The sequence below is a fragment of the Palaemon carinicauda genome, chromosome 27, assembly GCF_036898095.1.
Source record: "Palaemon carinicauda isolate YSFRI2023 chromosome 27, ASM3689809v2, whole genome shotgun sequence".
Taxonomy (NCBI): domain Eukaryota; kingdom Metazoa; phylum Arthropoda; class Malacostraca; order Decapoda; family Palaemonidae; genus Palaemon; species Palaemon carinicauda.
The window spans coordinates 24,856,267-24,871,266 of record NC_090751.1 but is presented as its reverse complement, the minus strand read 5'-3'; the positions used below and the strand labels follow the sequence as shown (position 1 = coordinate 24,871,266).

At 37.1% G+C, this 15,000-nt stretch overlaps 2 protein-coding genes across 3 annotated transcripts in view; one reads left to right on the top strand and one right to left on the bottom strand.

Annotated features, from left to right (window-relative positions):
• Window positions 1-6,346, bottom strand: part of LOC137620610 (uncharacterized) — an 82,417-nt gene extending 76,071 nt beyond the window's left edge. Inside the window, exon 1 of the mRNA XM_068350894.1 lies at window positions 5,912-6,346. Within this exon, the coding sequence (XP_068206995.1) occupies window positions 5,912-6,307 (396 nt within the window). The 5' untranslated portion in view covers window positions 6,308-6,346. The remainder of the gene's footprint in view (window positions 1-5,911) is intronic.
• Window positions 1-15,000, top strand: part of LOC137620609 (hepatoma-derived growth factor-related protein 2-like) — a 369,983-nt gene that overhangs the window by 70,756 nt on the left and 284,227 nt on the right. The gene's annotated exons all lie outside the window — the stretch shown is intronic.

Genomic DNA, 15,000 nt, shown 5'->3' with positions numbered 1-15,000 from the left:
GCTGATTAAAGCTGTTTTATATATAACAAAATGCCCAGTAATTGTGCAGTTTTCGGATGCTTCTCATATAGAGGAAAAAGTAAGAATCTCACTTTTCATAAATTCCCTAAGGACATCATTACAAGGAAAACGTGGATTGAGCTGTGCAAACGAGAAGATCTTATTAATGGGAAAAACGCTCAGATATGTAGTAAACACTTTGAAGGTGATGCATTTGAAAGGAATTTGATGTATGAATTGCTGAATCAACCAGTGCCTCGATCTCTCGTGAGAATAAAGAAAGGATCTGTACCGACGTTGCATTTACCTACAACTGGACATTCACATGCATCACAAGGTAAGAAACCAATATCGTGTATTGTTGGTTAAACATTAAGATATAAATGACGCTGTAATCAACTTACATAGATTATAATTATTGTATATCCTCACGTGACCTGTCCACGTGACCTGCCCATATAAAAGGAAGCAAATGGAGCTCCTAAATCAGGACGCTAACACGATGATTCTGAAGATTATGTGAGGTGTTGGTCGTCAGCTGTTCCAGTCTCATATAGATGATTTTTGCTGGAAGGTGATGAGAAAAAATTCCAATGATCTATTTGTGTCATTCTTAGAAGATTTACGAAGTGTGTATCGCTAGAATAAATGTATGGAAATATATGATAACCTGTTTGATGTATGAAGAGTGTAACGCTAGAATAAATGTATGATAACTGTTTGATGTATGAAGTGTATCGCTAGAATAAATGTATGGAAATATATGATAACCTGTTTGATGTATGAAGAGTGTATCGCTAGAATAAATGTATGGAAATATATGATAACTGTTTGATGTATGAAGAGTGTATCGCTAGAATAAATGTATGGAAATATATGATAACCTGTTTGATGTATGAAGAGTGTATAGCCAGAATAAATGTATGGAAATATATATGTTTATTTTTAGCTTTATTCTTTATTTTTAATGTAATTAGAAATCCAATTATCTATTTAAGTCATTTCTAAGATATGTTTAAATTAAGTGTTTATTGCTTAAACAAATGTATGAAATGTGTTTTATCTATGAGGAACGAATAATTCAGCAGTAGACCTCACGCTATTGTGCCAACGGGAGGTAGATCTCACGCTATAGTAGTACCGATACTTATTTGGTGTTACAATTCCTAAGGTTACTGATACCGAAAAACAGAAAGGGTGGAAACAATTTGGTGTTCCAATTGTTAAGGTTAATGACGTCGAGAGAGAGAGAGAGAGAGAGAGAGCGAGCCACAGTGTGTGTACCTGAGCCTCCTATGCCTGAGGAAAGGGACGCCAAGAAAAGGTACCAGGTAATGAGCCAGGGGCAAGTTTGTGGGCGATAAGGAAGGAAGAGGTTATCGTCATTCGTGGAACAAAGAGACGCGCCAGAGATATGCCAGCCATTGTTCCACCTTCCAGATACCAACGGGGCACCTTGGGCTTTTTGCTGGTAAACACCGGGCAGCTCCAGACAGCTAGAGAGAGAGACAGACAGACAGACAGACATATATGGGGGGAGGGGTGAACCGGTTATATAACTCGTTTAACGGTACATGTGCTTCGTGTGTTTTAGCTGAAGTGTTTATTCAGTTTCCTCTTTCCATCAGAATCTCGATAAATACTTGCACGAAAATGAGAAGTATAACATTACCATGATTTATCTTCAATAAGCTTTTTTTTTTCTTTTTTTGGTCATGATTTTCCTCTTCCCTCAAACCCTCAAAACTTCATTATCAACAATGCTGTCAGCCTGGTATCTCGTAATGTGCTATTCTTTTTCACTACCTATTAAAAAAATCAGTTATTTATATTATTCAAAGACTACCGGGTGATGCCTTATAAGAGGTATGACTAATCTAAAATTGAAAATATATAAAATTCAACTCGCAACATTTGTCTTGGAATGCTGAAATAGAAGTTAAAAAATGTCGCTCAAGAAGAGCTAATCTCTATACCAGTGGTTCCCAACCTGGGGGAAATTTCCCCCTCGGGGGGAAATTTGAAGCTACCAGGGGGGAAATAATTACACTACCTACTAACTAAAAAAATATCAGATGTATTTTATCATGTCTGAGAGAGAGAGAGAGAGAGAGAGAGAGAGAGAGAGATACATTGCTGCACAAGAAGCAGCCTCAACCTTCTCACTAATTCAATTTTGAAGTAGAAGAATAAACAGAAGTCCTTTTATTTTGCCACTAGCCTCTCTCTAGGGCTATGCGGTTAGTTGTTAATAACCGCTCTCTATCCATTTCACTTTGTAACTATTTGTTTATCAGTATATTTGTATAATGTAAAAATAAATTAGTAATTCGTCACAGTGTCTTTTATCTACTCTTTCCCTCATACACATGAAGGGGGAAATCTGGAGGGTTGCACTGGTGTGCAAGGGGGAAATGACACGAAAAAGGTTGGGAGCCACTGATCTATACCGTCCTTGCTCTTAGCCAGATAACCTTTTTTCAGCATCATTATGTTCTGCAAGGGTGTACCAGTTGCGCTAATAACATTTTATTTTTATCATAAACTCGGCAGAGTTCTTGAGCTCTCGTGAATTTTTATTTTAACCCAAACGAAATATTCAGAGACTAAACAGAAATTAGAATGGTGAAGGATGGAGAAGATTATCATAGGATCAGATATGAATGATAAAAGTGGTTAAAACAGGAAATGGGAATGGTTCGTGGATTTTCAGTAAGGAATGTATGTAGGCTAAGGGACATGAGTATGAAAACTAGTTTGGGAATGCTAAACACCATATTGTAGGCTATGAGAATGGGTGAATACAGATTCAAATAGGAAAGACAAACACAGTGTAGTAATGGGAGAGGCGGAAGTAGGTAGAGTAGAAAAAATATTTGATGAGAAGAACCTTTATTTAAAGACGATGTGGAATGTCAAAAGTGGCAGAAAAGTGATGGTGTAGTAGATAGGTCGAAAATTAAGTTAGGTGGAAGCCATGTGCATTCCATGATTTGAAGATGAAACTTGTATAAGGTGCCAATGAACAAACGAATATTGACTAGTGAGAAAAACTAGGATTAGTCGCCATAGCTATTGGTGGTTAAATCGAAAATTATGAACAAAAGATTAGCATAACTATTTGCAGAATAATATATTAAGCTACTTTTCTTTAGACTATTGTTTATGATGCCATTTTACAAATCCTTTCTGCATTATGATTGGCTCGGCCTGTCTGACACATGTGACCGTTGATTGGCTGACTGTGGGTAAAGATCTAAACCAATTTACAGTTCTGAATAAAGACGTTGGTTTAGGAAGAAAGGGAAAGTTTAGCACAGTAATACACACAAAACCAGGGCAGCATAGAGGGGTCTTGGCATCAGTGCACCTTAAGTGGTGCACTGTAGGGGTAAGTGGTGCACTGTAGACGAGGATCTTTGCAGTCTCGATCTGCACCCACATTTTAGTTTTTCTTTGTCTCTGTTCCTTCTTCCTTTCTTCCATCTTGCTCTTCAACCGCTTCTTACATTTTTTCAGAGGGCAACTGTTGAGTCTACCCGCCCCCTTTGGCACTTGAATTGCAGTATACCTTTCAGAGTGGGGACACCTGAACGTGGTGAAATGGTTTGTATATGGCCATGATCAGCAAAGCTGTACAAAACAGGGCTGCCCAAACTAGGTTAGTTTGCTGTGACTAATCAGATGAAAATCTCCCACCATCACGATTCCACACTGACCAGAGTGATGATGAAAACGGGCCAAACAAAATTCATGAATTGACAAGTGTGAGGCCTTTGACCTGCAAAGGACTGACTACAAACGGCTGCAGTTGTTGTTGTAGATGAATATATATTTGGCCCATTTTCATCACTACGCTGATCAGTGCGAAATTGTGATGGTGGAAGATTTTCATCTGATTAGTTACAGCAAACCAACCTGTTTTGGTTGGCCCTGACGTACAGCTTTGCTAATCCTGCCCATACACAAATCCATTCACCACCTTCAGTGTCCCCTCTCAGAAAACTATACTGTACAGTATATATATATATATATATATTATCTATCTATATATATATATATATATATAGATATATATTATATCTATATATATATATATATGTGTGTGTGTGTGTGTGTGTATACAGTCAGCGCCCCTCGTGAAATTCACGCCCTCCCTCGGGTAATCACAGCTGTCGTTTTTGGGAGTGGTCTTGAAATCCAGCAAAAAAATCGACTGAGAGAAATTGACTAAATGGCACCTCAAAGCTTATCGTTTCCACTAATCTGGGAAACTCATGATTTATCGATCCAGTTATGATCAGTTGCCTTCTGACCTTTGTGAGGGACTGTCGCATGTCTGCGGGTGCTCTGTAGAGATCGCTATTTCGCGCTGGTTATTTTTTTGTAACCATGCCTGGGGGCCATACTAGTCATGATGACATAATAAGAATCATTGAATGTTATAAGATAGGCCTTAGTTCTAGTGAAATTAGCGCTCAAGTGAATGTTAAGAGGCGTACAGTGTGTAACATTATTGCCAAATTCAAAGCCGGTGGGGAGAAGGAAATTCCTGTGCACAAACATGGTGGCGGTGTTCCCAAGAAGCAGTCCCCACGTGTCTTACGTTTCATTAAAAGTAAACTTGAATCTAATCCCACTTTAACAGCTAAACAGTTGAAGGAAAACTACCCAAAAGTGCTTGGTGAAACAAGTGTTAGGACACTTCAGAAACGTATAAGTGGGGATTTAAGATTTAAGAAAGTAATAGCAAAGAAGAAACCACTCGTCACAGAGAAACAAAGGAAGGCAAGGGTTGTTTTTTGTAAGAAGGTTAGGGAATGGCCGCTAGAGAGGGTCCGAAAGATCCTTTTCACAGACGAGGCTACATTCTACATTTCAGACCCCTCAGGGCTAAAGGTCTCTGTCAAGAAGGGTGGCGATCCTTATCACCCAAAAGCCACTGCTAAGACGGTCAAGTACCCCGCTTCTTTGATGGTCTGGGGTGCATTTGGATATGGTGGTGTTGCTGATCTTGTTATTTTACCAAAGGGGCAAACAGTGAATGCAAATGTGTATTATGAGATCCTGAACTTGTACTTGCCTGACGCTTTCGAGAAGACTGGCACTGAAATCCTGCAACAAGACAGTGCCCCTTGCCACACTGCAAAAATGATTAAGCAGTGGTTGGAGGATTGTGATGTGAAATACATAACTGACTGGCCTGGCAACTCCCCTGACCTGTCACCCATTGAAAATGTTTGGGCCATAATAAAAGCCCAACTTCGGAACAAGGACACATCAACAGTGCCAAAACTTGAGGAGGCCCTGAAGGAGTGCTGGGCTGCCCTTGACCCCCCAAATCTGCCGTAACCTCATTGATAGTATACCAAATAGGGTCACAGAAGTTATCAAGAGGAAAGGTATGTATCCATATCTATCTATAAATATATATATATATATATATGTGTGTGTGTGTGATATATATATATATATATATATTATATATATAATACATAATACATGTTTTCACTTGTTTATCCTAAATATTTCCGCTGTTCTTAATGATAATTCGACATATCGCCTTTTTTTCCACATGGAAATTCCATTTTGTAAATGCTGCGTTAGTCAGTCAGTCAAGTAAATCAGCAGCAAGTCCAAAAGGAAATTTATACAAAAATTGGGTAAAAAAAAAAGAAAAAAAATAATAAACTTTGTTAAAGGATGAAAACGTCAGATCTCTGTTCCTAGAATTTTCATCCAGCTTACGCACTCAAAAGGGAGAATAGCTTATTTCTTTTGAGAGAGAGAGAGAGAGAGAGAGAGAGAGAGAGAGAGAGAGAAAGCCTATGCAAGTGAGGCTAACTTGTTTCTTTGCCATATTTGCATAGTAATATTTCTGCCGTAATACACAATAAATTTATGGACCTACTTGTGTATTATTGGTAGTTTCTCCTTCATCTAAGATGGACGCACGGGATTCTCCGGTCTCAGCCAGGAAACTTAGCTCCTTAAAACACCATAACTTAGGAGTGCAGGAATCTTCCGTGTCAGTTCCGGACCTCTGTGATGCTTTCATCGCAGTCAGTTCCCTGCAGAATTGTGTCTTCAGTGTATGCAGCTTTTTATTGATGTCTTCAACCCGCAATGTACAGTTTACTAAAGTCGATAAGTCTGATTTTATAGTTTCCAAGCTTGCACTCCTGACATTTTTATCCTTATACTTCTTGGACTTGATGTTCCAAACAGATGGATGCTCCTTCAGCAATTTGATGAAATGAAGAGTATTGGTCCTTGTCCACTCGATGGGTGGCTGCGAGTTAGCCATTGGCCCTGCAGCTAAAACGAACGTCTTGCCACTTTGAACGATGACTCAACACTGAGCAGACGCATGAATCCGGCCGGCCATCAACACGTTGGTGGCGCGGTTTCGTGTTGAAAAAATCGTTTTACAACATCCGTTCAACAACGCGCATCATGATTTCAACATATTCATTCAACACCGCACATCATGAATCATATTTTGTTCGGGACTTTAACTTACACACAGAGAGAGAGAGAGAGAGAGAGAGCAGAGAGAGAGAGAGAGCCAGCCTTTGTCCCTTTAGTGGAATAGAAACAGTTTGACTTTCGGTGTTGTTAATGCGGTTCGTGTGACCTGCCGAATTTTCACAAGGACTCATACAAGTTCAGAATTCATTTATTGGAGAGGTCTGAAGTTGATGGATAAAAAAACAATCATTGTTGTTATTAATTTTATTTTTGTTATCTTTCTGCACTCCCTCTTCCCCTCCCCCCCCCAACACCCACATTTCTCATGTGGTTGACAACATTCGGAGCACTTTTTTTATCTTTTTATTAAAAAACTAAATGACATTATTTACAATCACAATGCTTTCAGTATGTCATTTAAACATAGTAGTTAAAAATCTCACTTATATGTGTGTGTGTATATGTGTATGTATATGTACATGTGCGTATATGCATGTGTACATGTATGCATATGTATATACTTGTGTATATGTATGTGTACATTTAGTTTATCTATATCAATATTTACTTTTTATAATTTTTTTTGTTATTTATGATATTATTTTATTTGTATTATTGCCCGAAGAGCTCTGCTCCACATGGGCTTGGACCGAGTCTTTTTTTGTAAATATTTTGTATGTAAAAATGTTTTTGTCCAATAAACATTATTATTATTATTATTATTATTATTATTATTATTATTATTATTAGTTATAGGTTTCTGCTTATGATGTCATTAGCAAATAATGGAAAACTAGATTTTGTATCCATTACGTTTCGGTTGCTGGCCATTTATAACTAAGCAAAAAAAGTTGTATTAACAGAGAATGGTCCAACGAGTTCCCTATTATATATTCCCTTTACATTATTAATATTAATATTATAGATATATGGTGAATTATGAATACCGAATGATAAAAAAAATATGTTTTCGAAAAAAAAATGTTTTCGTAGTTTCTTTGTTGTAAGAAGAGTCGAAAGGTCAGGAAATGTAAAAGTCAGGCAGAAGTAGCAAAGAGGTGTCAGGATAGGAGAGTGATTCGAAGCTGGATTGATCATGTGGAAAGAATGGGTGAAAATAGGTTCATAATTAAGAGGTCGTTGTATCCTCACCATCCTTGTTGCCTTTGTGGGAGTCATCAAAAACCATTGCCTGGTTCTAGTTGGTCCTAGCTTGGATGGAGACCGGCTTAGCCGCTCATTTTATATATATATATATATATATGTATATATATATATACACACATATATATATATATATATATATAGGCAGTCTCTCTCTCTCTCTCCTCTCTCTCTCTCTCTCTGTATATATATATATATATATATATAGAGGCAGTCTCTAGGGCATTGTACTGCTTGGTGTGGCAGTGTCAGTGCCCTTGCCTCTGCCATTCATGTGTGGCCTTTTAAACCTTTAAAGTCGGGGATAAAAAAGGAGTGAATACAATTTGGAAAGACACAGGGCTCATCCAGGAAGTGGAAGGATGGTTTTGTAAAACGTGCTGCTAGCTCTTTCGTATTTTGAAAATACGAAAGTGCTTGTCCAAAATTTTCGTTTTTTCTGATCCTTCCTCCTGCTTAGTGACATATATACAGTATATATATATATATATATATATATAATTGTATAGTAATTTTCTTTTGGTGTAGAACTGGTGTTGTTATTATTATAAAGGGGTAAACACAGATTATTAAATATTCTTTTTTACCTGATATAAGTTCAAGTTGGTGCAAGAAGGTTTTGTCAGCTTTTGGTCTCATATTATTATTATGATTATAATTATTATTATTATTATTATTATTACTTGCTAAGCTACAACCCTAGTTGGAAAAGCAGAATGCTATAAGCCCCAGGGCTCCAACAGGGAAAATAGCCCAGTGAGGAGAGGAAATAAGGAAACTACAAGAAAAGCAGTTAACAATTAATATGAAATATTTTAAGAACAGTAATTATATTAAAATAATTCTTATATAAACCATAAAAACTAAAAGAAAAAAAGAGAAATAAGATAGAATAGTGTGCTCGAGTGTACCCTCAAAGCAAGAGAACTCTAACCCAAGACAGTGAAAGTCCATGGTACTGGGCTATGGCACTACCCAAGACTGGAGAGCAATGGTTTGATTTTGTAGTGTCCTTCTTAGAATAGCTGCTTACCATAGCTACAGAGTTTCTTCTACCCTTACCAAGAGGAAAGTAGCCACTGAACAATTACATTGCAGTAGATTACCCCTTGAGCGAGGAAAATTTGTTTGGTAATTTCAGAGTTGTCATGTGTACGAGGACAAAGGAAAATATGTAAGAATGGGCCCAACTATTCGGTGTATGTGTAGGCAAACGGAAAATGAACCGTTACCAAAGAGAAGGATCCAATTTAGTATTGTTTGGCCAATCAAAGGACCCAATAACTCTCTAGCGGTAGTACCTCAATGAGTGGCTGGTGTCCAGGCCAACCTACGACCTACAGTGAAATGCATAAGCTGATAGCAAGGTCTATAGCAAGGCCAATAAAATTTTAACAGATCAACCCACACCCGCTTGAAATTTTTGTCATATGCGCATCCATGACGTCAATAGGTTCAAAAGAGGTCCTAGGCTGAACCTATGGTCAGTCTGTAATGAGCGGCCCAGAAGGTCAGTCATCCATCTCTCTGGATTCAATCTGTCTCACGGCCTTGCTCTGTCTCAAGGTCCTATTGGTACCAAGGCCTACAGAATTTTAACTTCGTCACGATGCCTAGTTGCGTAGTGCGTGACTGTACAAATTATTCGATGGGAAAATCAATTTATAGTTATTATCGGTTTCCGAAAGATAAAGAAACACGAGACAAATGGATTCAGCTGTGCGGGAGGAATGATCATTTTAACCCCATGACGCAGCGAATGTGCAGCAAGCATTTCGAAAAATCTGCTTTTAAAAGAAATCTAAAATATGAACTACTTGGGAAACCGATTCCATCAAGATGCTCAGAATTCAACCCGGGAGCAGTTCCAACTCTACATCTACCATCAATTACAGGTAAGATTTATTCTGAATATTATCGTAGAATACCAGGTATACCCACGAGCAGGTAAATTGGGGTTAGCGGGGATTAGGGAGGTAAACGTGAAGGGTGGGGGGTGAAGGGGGGTTAAGTTTTGTGACGTCACGGAGCGCCATTGGCCGGCGAAAGAGTATCATTCAGCATTAGCTTGCTTTGCCAAAGTTCAGTGTTCTTCATTATCCCGTTGAAAATAACATTTCTATTCAGAAAAATTAATATTAAGATATTTTGATGACTAGATTTCGTTACTAAATACTTCGCGTGAGAAGGTTTTTAAGGAAAATGGTTTATAATTAGCAAATCAGAAGAAGAACAAATATTACTCAAATCCTTTATGGAAATGTTGTTTCACCAAATGTACAATTAAGCAACGTGCATGCATATTTAGATACATTTTTACACTAATCTTTTACTTATGACTTGAAACTAAATTTTAAGAATATCTATTCAAATAAAGTTGTACAAACACATTATAGAAATAAGTGATCAAGATTTTACAACCTTCTAACTTTAATAATTATTTTCCTTGCGGAAGTTATTTCTTTTAATTAATATCATTCTAAAATATTTAGACAACGAACAAAATAAGTGACTAAAAGTGGTAATCCCATTTAATTTTGAATATTTAATGCTATTTTTTTTTACTGTTCCCATGTTTGTCCTTTTTCCCCATGATAACTTTTAATTTTTTTTCAATATTCTGTATCGGATCATTAAATTATTTTGATGGCTTCCCTTATTCCTAATTTGCTCTGCTAATTATACCTGTCACGAATTGTCCCCCATTAATACAGAAGACCCAAGATTTGTGCATTAGGGAAACTTAAGAGCAATGAAACCGACTAAACAGTCTAGACTTCCTTTCTATTTTGCATCATCCAGGTGTTCAATTACCAACCTCCCCTACACTTTGCTGTGGCCTGATTGGTAACGTCTCTGTCTGGTATTTGCCTGACGGGGGTTCGAGTCCCGCTCAGACTCGTTAGTGCCATTAGTGTGTGCAACCTTACCATCCTTTTGAGCTAAGGTTGGGGGGTTTGGGGGAGTCAATAGGTCTATCTGCTGAGTCATCAGCAGCCACTGCCTAGCCCTCCCTGGTCCCTAACTTGGGTGGAGAGGAGGCTTGGGCGCTGATCTAATAATATATGGTCAGTCTCTAGAGCATTGTCCTGATTGCTAGGGCAATGTCACTGTCCCTTGCCTCTGCTATTCATGAGCGACCTTTAAAACATCATTTCCTTCACCGTCGTATTCATCGGGCAAACAAAATATCATCGCAGATAGCTTTAGTTCACGTTGTAGCGATTTGTCATCTTTATCTTGAGAGAGAGAGAGAGAGAGAGAGAGAGAGAGAGAGAGAGAGAGATTCATTATCAAGAAAAGAAAAGGTTCCAACTGTTACGTTATCTATTTTGCAATTGGGATCTGTATTCTATTTTGACCTTATAAGATAACTGCCCTTCTCTAATAGATGAGATTTAACACCATTTAACGGTATCTAACGCTGGGTACTGATAGCAGACTTGCATTTATCACAAAAAGGTAAGGAAATGTTCAAGTCCATCTTGATTCCTTCTAAAGTCGATAATTATGATTTATTAAATATAATTTTTACTATTTTAATAATTTTGGCAAAGATTCCCAAGAAACTGCCAATTCTATTTTGAATGAATAAAGACAATTATTTCCAATTACCTTCAATGATTTTACTGGGTGTCGTGCAATTGATGATTTCATCCTGATATTGTAAGTTCAACCCGTATTAATTTCTGGACATCGTTGTATCGTGTGGAACTCCTGAGATGAATTGACTTATTTCTTCCCAATGCTTATCTAAAAATAATCCTTTGCTACACGCTGAAGACCACTGACATTTATATGTATCTCCAAGATTATATGATGTTTTCAGATCAGTTTTACTTTATAAGTTCCCTTAGCGTGGACAAAATCACCGTCATTTTGCTGAAAGCCATTATCAAAGAAATTGTTACTTATTATAGTAAAACCAATCCGTCATGGCCGCTGAGACGATTTCTGACCCACTGTATAGCGTACTCGTGTCAAAATAATTCGACCAATTTAAGGAAAAAAGAACACAGAACTTGACACGATCCATCCAAACCGAGTGAAACTGATAAAGCGTAGCCACTTTGTGACAGATGTTCCTTTTTTTTTTTATTAATCTCACAGGATTAACCAGAGGTGGCTACGATTAACTATAGTGCTCCCAAACGAAAGTGGCAGTCGAATGACAGTTCTTCTTAATATGTCGTATATATTTCAAATAATTTCGTACCTTCACGATCTCTCGGTGAGGATACAAGAAAACAATTTGCCCAGCTTGACATTTGCGTATTAACTGATTTAGCGTGTCGAACTAATCCTGTTCTCTGAGAATGGGTGACCTCTAAATCTTAATCTTTTTATTCTTTCTGGGTTTCTTCTACCTACAGAGTTTTTTCAGTACACTGGAATTTTTTGTAATCCTTTTAAACACATACATTATATATATATATATATATATATGTATATATATACATATATATATATATATATGTATATATATATATATATATAATGTAGATGTATACACACACACACACACATATATATATATATATATACACACATATATATATATATATATATATGTATGTATATATATATATATACACATACATATGTGTATATATATATATATATATATATAATATCGTATATCACATTCACTCAGATAAAGATGAAATTAATAAAAACACGTGAGCCTTGTTTTTAAATGTATTAGAGACTTTTAATCTATTCCAATTTCTTTTCCATTGGCCACCTGTGAAAAATAGCCGAAAAGGGAATTATATCGGGATGATGACCGACAGAACTGCCCCACCTTTAAGACCTTAATCCATACCCTGCTTTAGGGCTTCTCCAGATAAAATGACCGAAATATTTAAGATTCGATGCGGAAAAATAAGCTCTCAGCTGCCACTTTCGTTTGGGAGCACTATAGAAGTTAAATCCAGTCTCTCTCTCTCTCTCTCTCTCTCTCTCTCTCTCTCTCGCTCTCTCTCTCTCTCTCCTGTTATTCTTGGCGAATATATATATTTCATAAGGTAAGGTTTCATTTCAGTAATGATAATTGGAACCAACAACATTTTATTTTTCGAAATTATAATCTCAGGTTATTAGCCAGTTTTATCCTATTATCGCAATAAGACTGCCAAGATGGTGAGTTTGAAATCTTTTAAGGTCACAAGGGTAAATTTGAACGATTGGAAACTTAACCAAGGTCTTTATATATAACCAGGTCAGCCAACGCGCAGCTTAAGCTGTGAATCACCCATACTGTGACGTCAAGCTTCCCCGTCTCACACACGTGGGTAAACAAAACAAAGGAGTGTTGCCTCAGTTTGCTACCTATGGAAGTAACGTGAACAGTGGGAGACGCTGTGGCCATTATCATTTTATTCATTCATTCATTCCGTCACTAATAATGCCAAGTAACTGCGCAGTATTTGGCTGTTATAATAGACATGAGAAAACTAGAAGCTCAAACATAAAATACCATCGCTTTCCAAAAGAAAAACTATACATAGACCAGTGGAGACATGCATGTTGCCGTGCTGACAGATTTAACGTTGTGAATGCTACTGTGTGCTCGATTCATTTTAAACCAGGTGATTACAAAGATGACATGAAGTCTAGGTTACTTGGTATTGAAAGTCCTAGAAATCATCGGCTGCTTAAAGAGGATGCTGTACCTAGTCTTTATATACCAAGTGGTAAGTACACTATTTAACTGTTTAATGGGTAAAGCACACATGCACGCTCACACACTATATATACAGTATATATATATATATATATATATGTGTGTGTGTGTGTGTGTGTGTGAGGGGTTGATATGAATTATTAATATTGCTAGAATGGTGTTTACGTTCGGACACGATAAGTTCTGGCAAAGCGGCCACCACCTAATGGTTTGACTATTACTTATGCCTTAAGAGTTCCATAAACGAACGTTGGTAGGACCTAGGTCTTTAAATATGAACACTACAGGAAAACTCGCTAGTTCTATCTCAACGAAAGTATAATTTTTAGAGCTTAAAGAGTATTTGAATCTTAGTCCTAACTACATTTTAGGCAGTGCTGCATTCATCAAGTGATTAGATGGAAACACGCTCAAAATTATTTCTGATTTGTGCTTAGATAATTTGATAACGGTCTTTAAAAGTTATGGTTCGACATCCAATACTAACACAACTATTTACGTAGAAATGGAGGAAAATACTGGAATACTGAAGACCAGCTTCCTTGCAAGCAAACTGAGATAGTAAATACCGTTGGGCAGGAGTACTGAGATCAGTACCTACTTCACCTCGGTAAGGATAGCATCTATCACACGTTATGGTGAACTGTGCCATTTATGGTTTTTTTAGTCGATATAATGGAAAAAAAAACCCAGAAAATGAGAGAATATCATTCCATCGTTTTCCTAAGGACCCTAAATTCAGTGATAAATGGATCTATGTCTGTAAGAGAAGCGATAAAATCAACTTCAAAGAAGCACGGATATGTTCTAAACATTTCCAGGAGAGTGACTATTCCAGAAGCCTCAAGCACGAACTGCTCAACTACTACCCAGCGAATACTAGAAAGTTGAAAGACGATGCTTTGCCGAACCAACATCTGACTGTCTCCAAAAGTTCTACTGTTGGACCATGTAATTAAGTTTTTTTTTCTCCTTACATTTAGATTAAGTAGGATAAACAATATATGTGAATGTTAGTTAAAACAGAAAGGATGCCTAGATAAATTTTATATAATGATTGCAATGGAAAGAAATTTAGTCATCACAAGAGAGAATTTTATAGTCTTCGTGTGTATGGAAGTTAGTCTTGTCGTTTGGTCGAATGCATGACTCATTAGGTCTAGGTCTGGCTTTTACTGTAAATTGGTAAATCATAGGATTATTTTGGAATTAGTTCTGAAGTTCAAAATATGTAAGTAATTACATAGCTAGGTTTCTAATATAGGTGAGACATGTATGGATGGTTTGTGTTAAAAGCAGTTCTAGGCGTGAGTTGTATTTATCTGCAAAGGTGTGTACGTGCGTATATATATATATATATGTGTGTGTGTGTGTGTGTGTGTATGGATGGTTTGTGTTAAAAGCAGTCCTAGGCGTGAGTTGTATTTATCTGCAAAGGTGTGTATGTGCGTGTATATATATATATATATATATATATGTATATATATATATATATATAGAGAGAGAGAGAGAGAGAGAGAGAGAGAGAGCATTTTCTTGTATAAGTAGGCATAAAAAGCCTTAAACGCCCAACAAAGTATTCGTTATTTTCCCCAACAGAGCGTAATCTTTCATCTTGGTACTCCCATGTGACGTCATTTTGAGCATAGCCGGCGTACCGGGAGAATGCGCGGGAACTT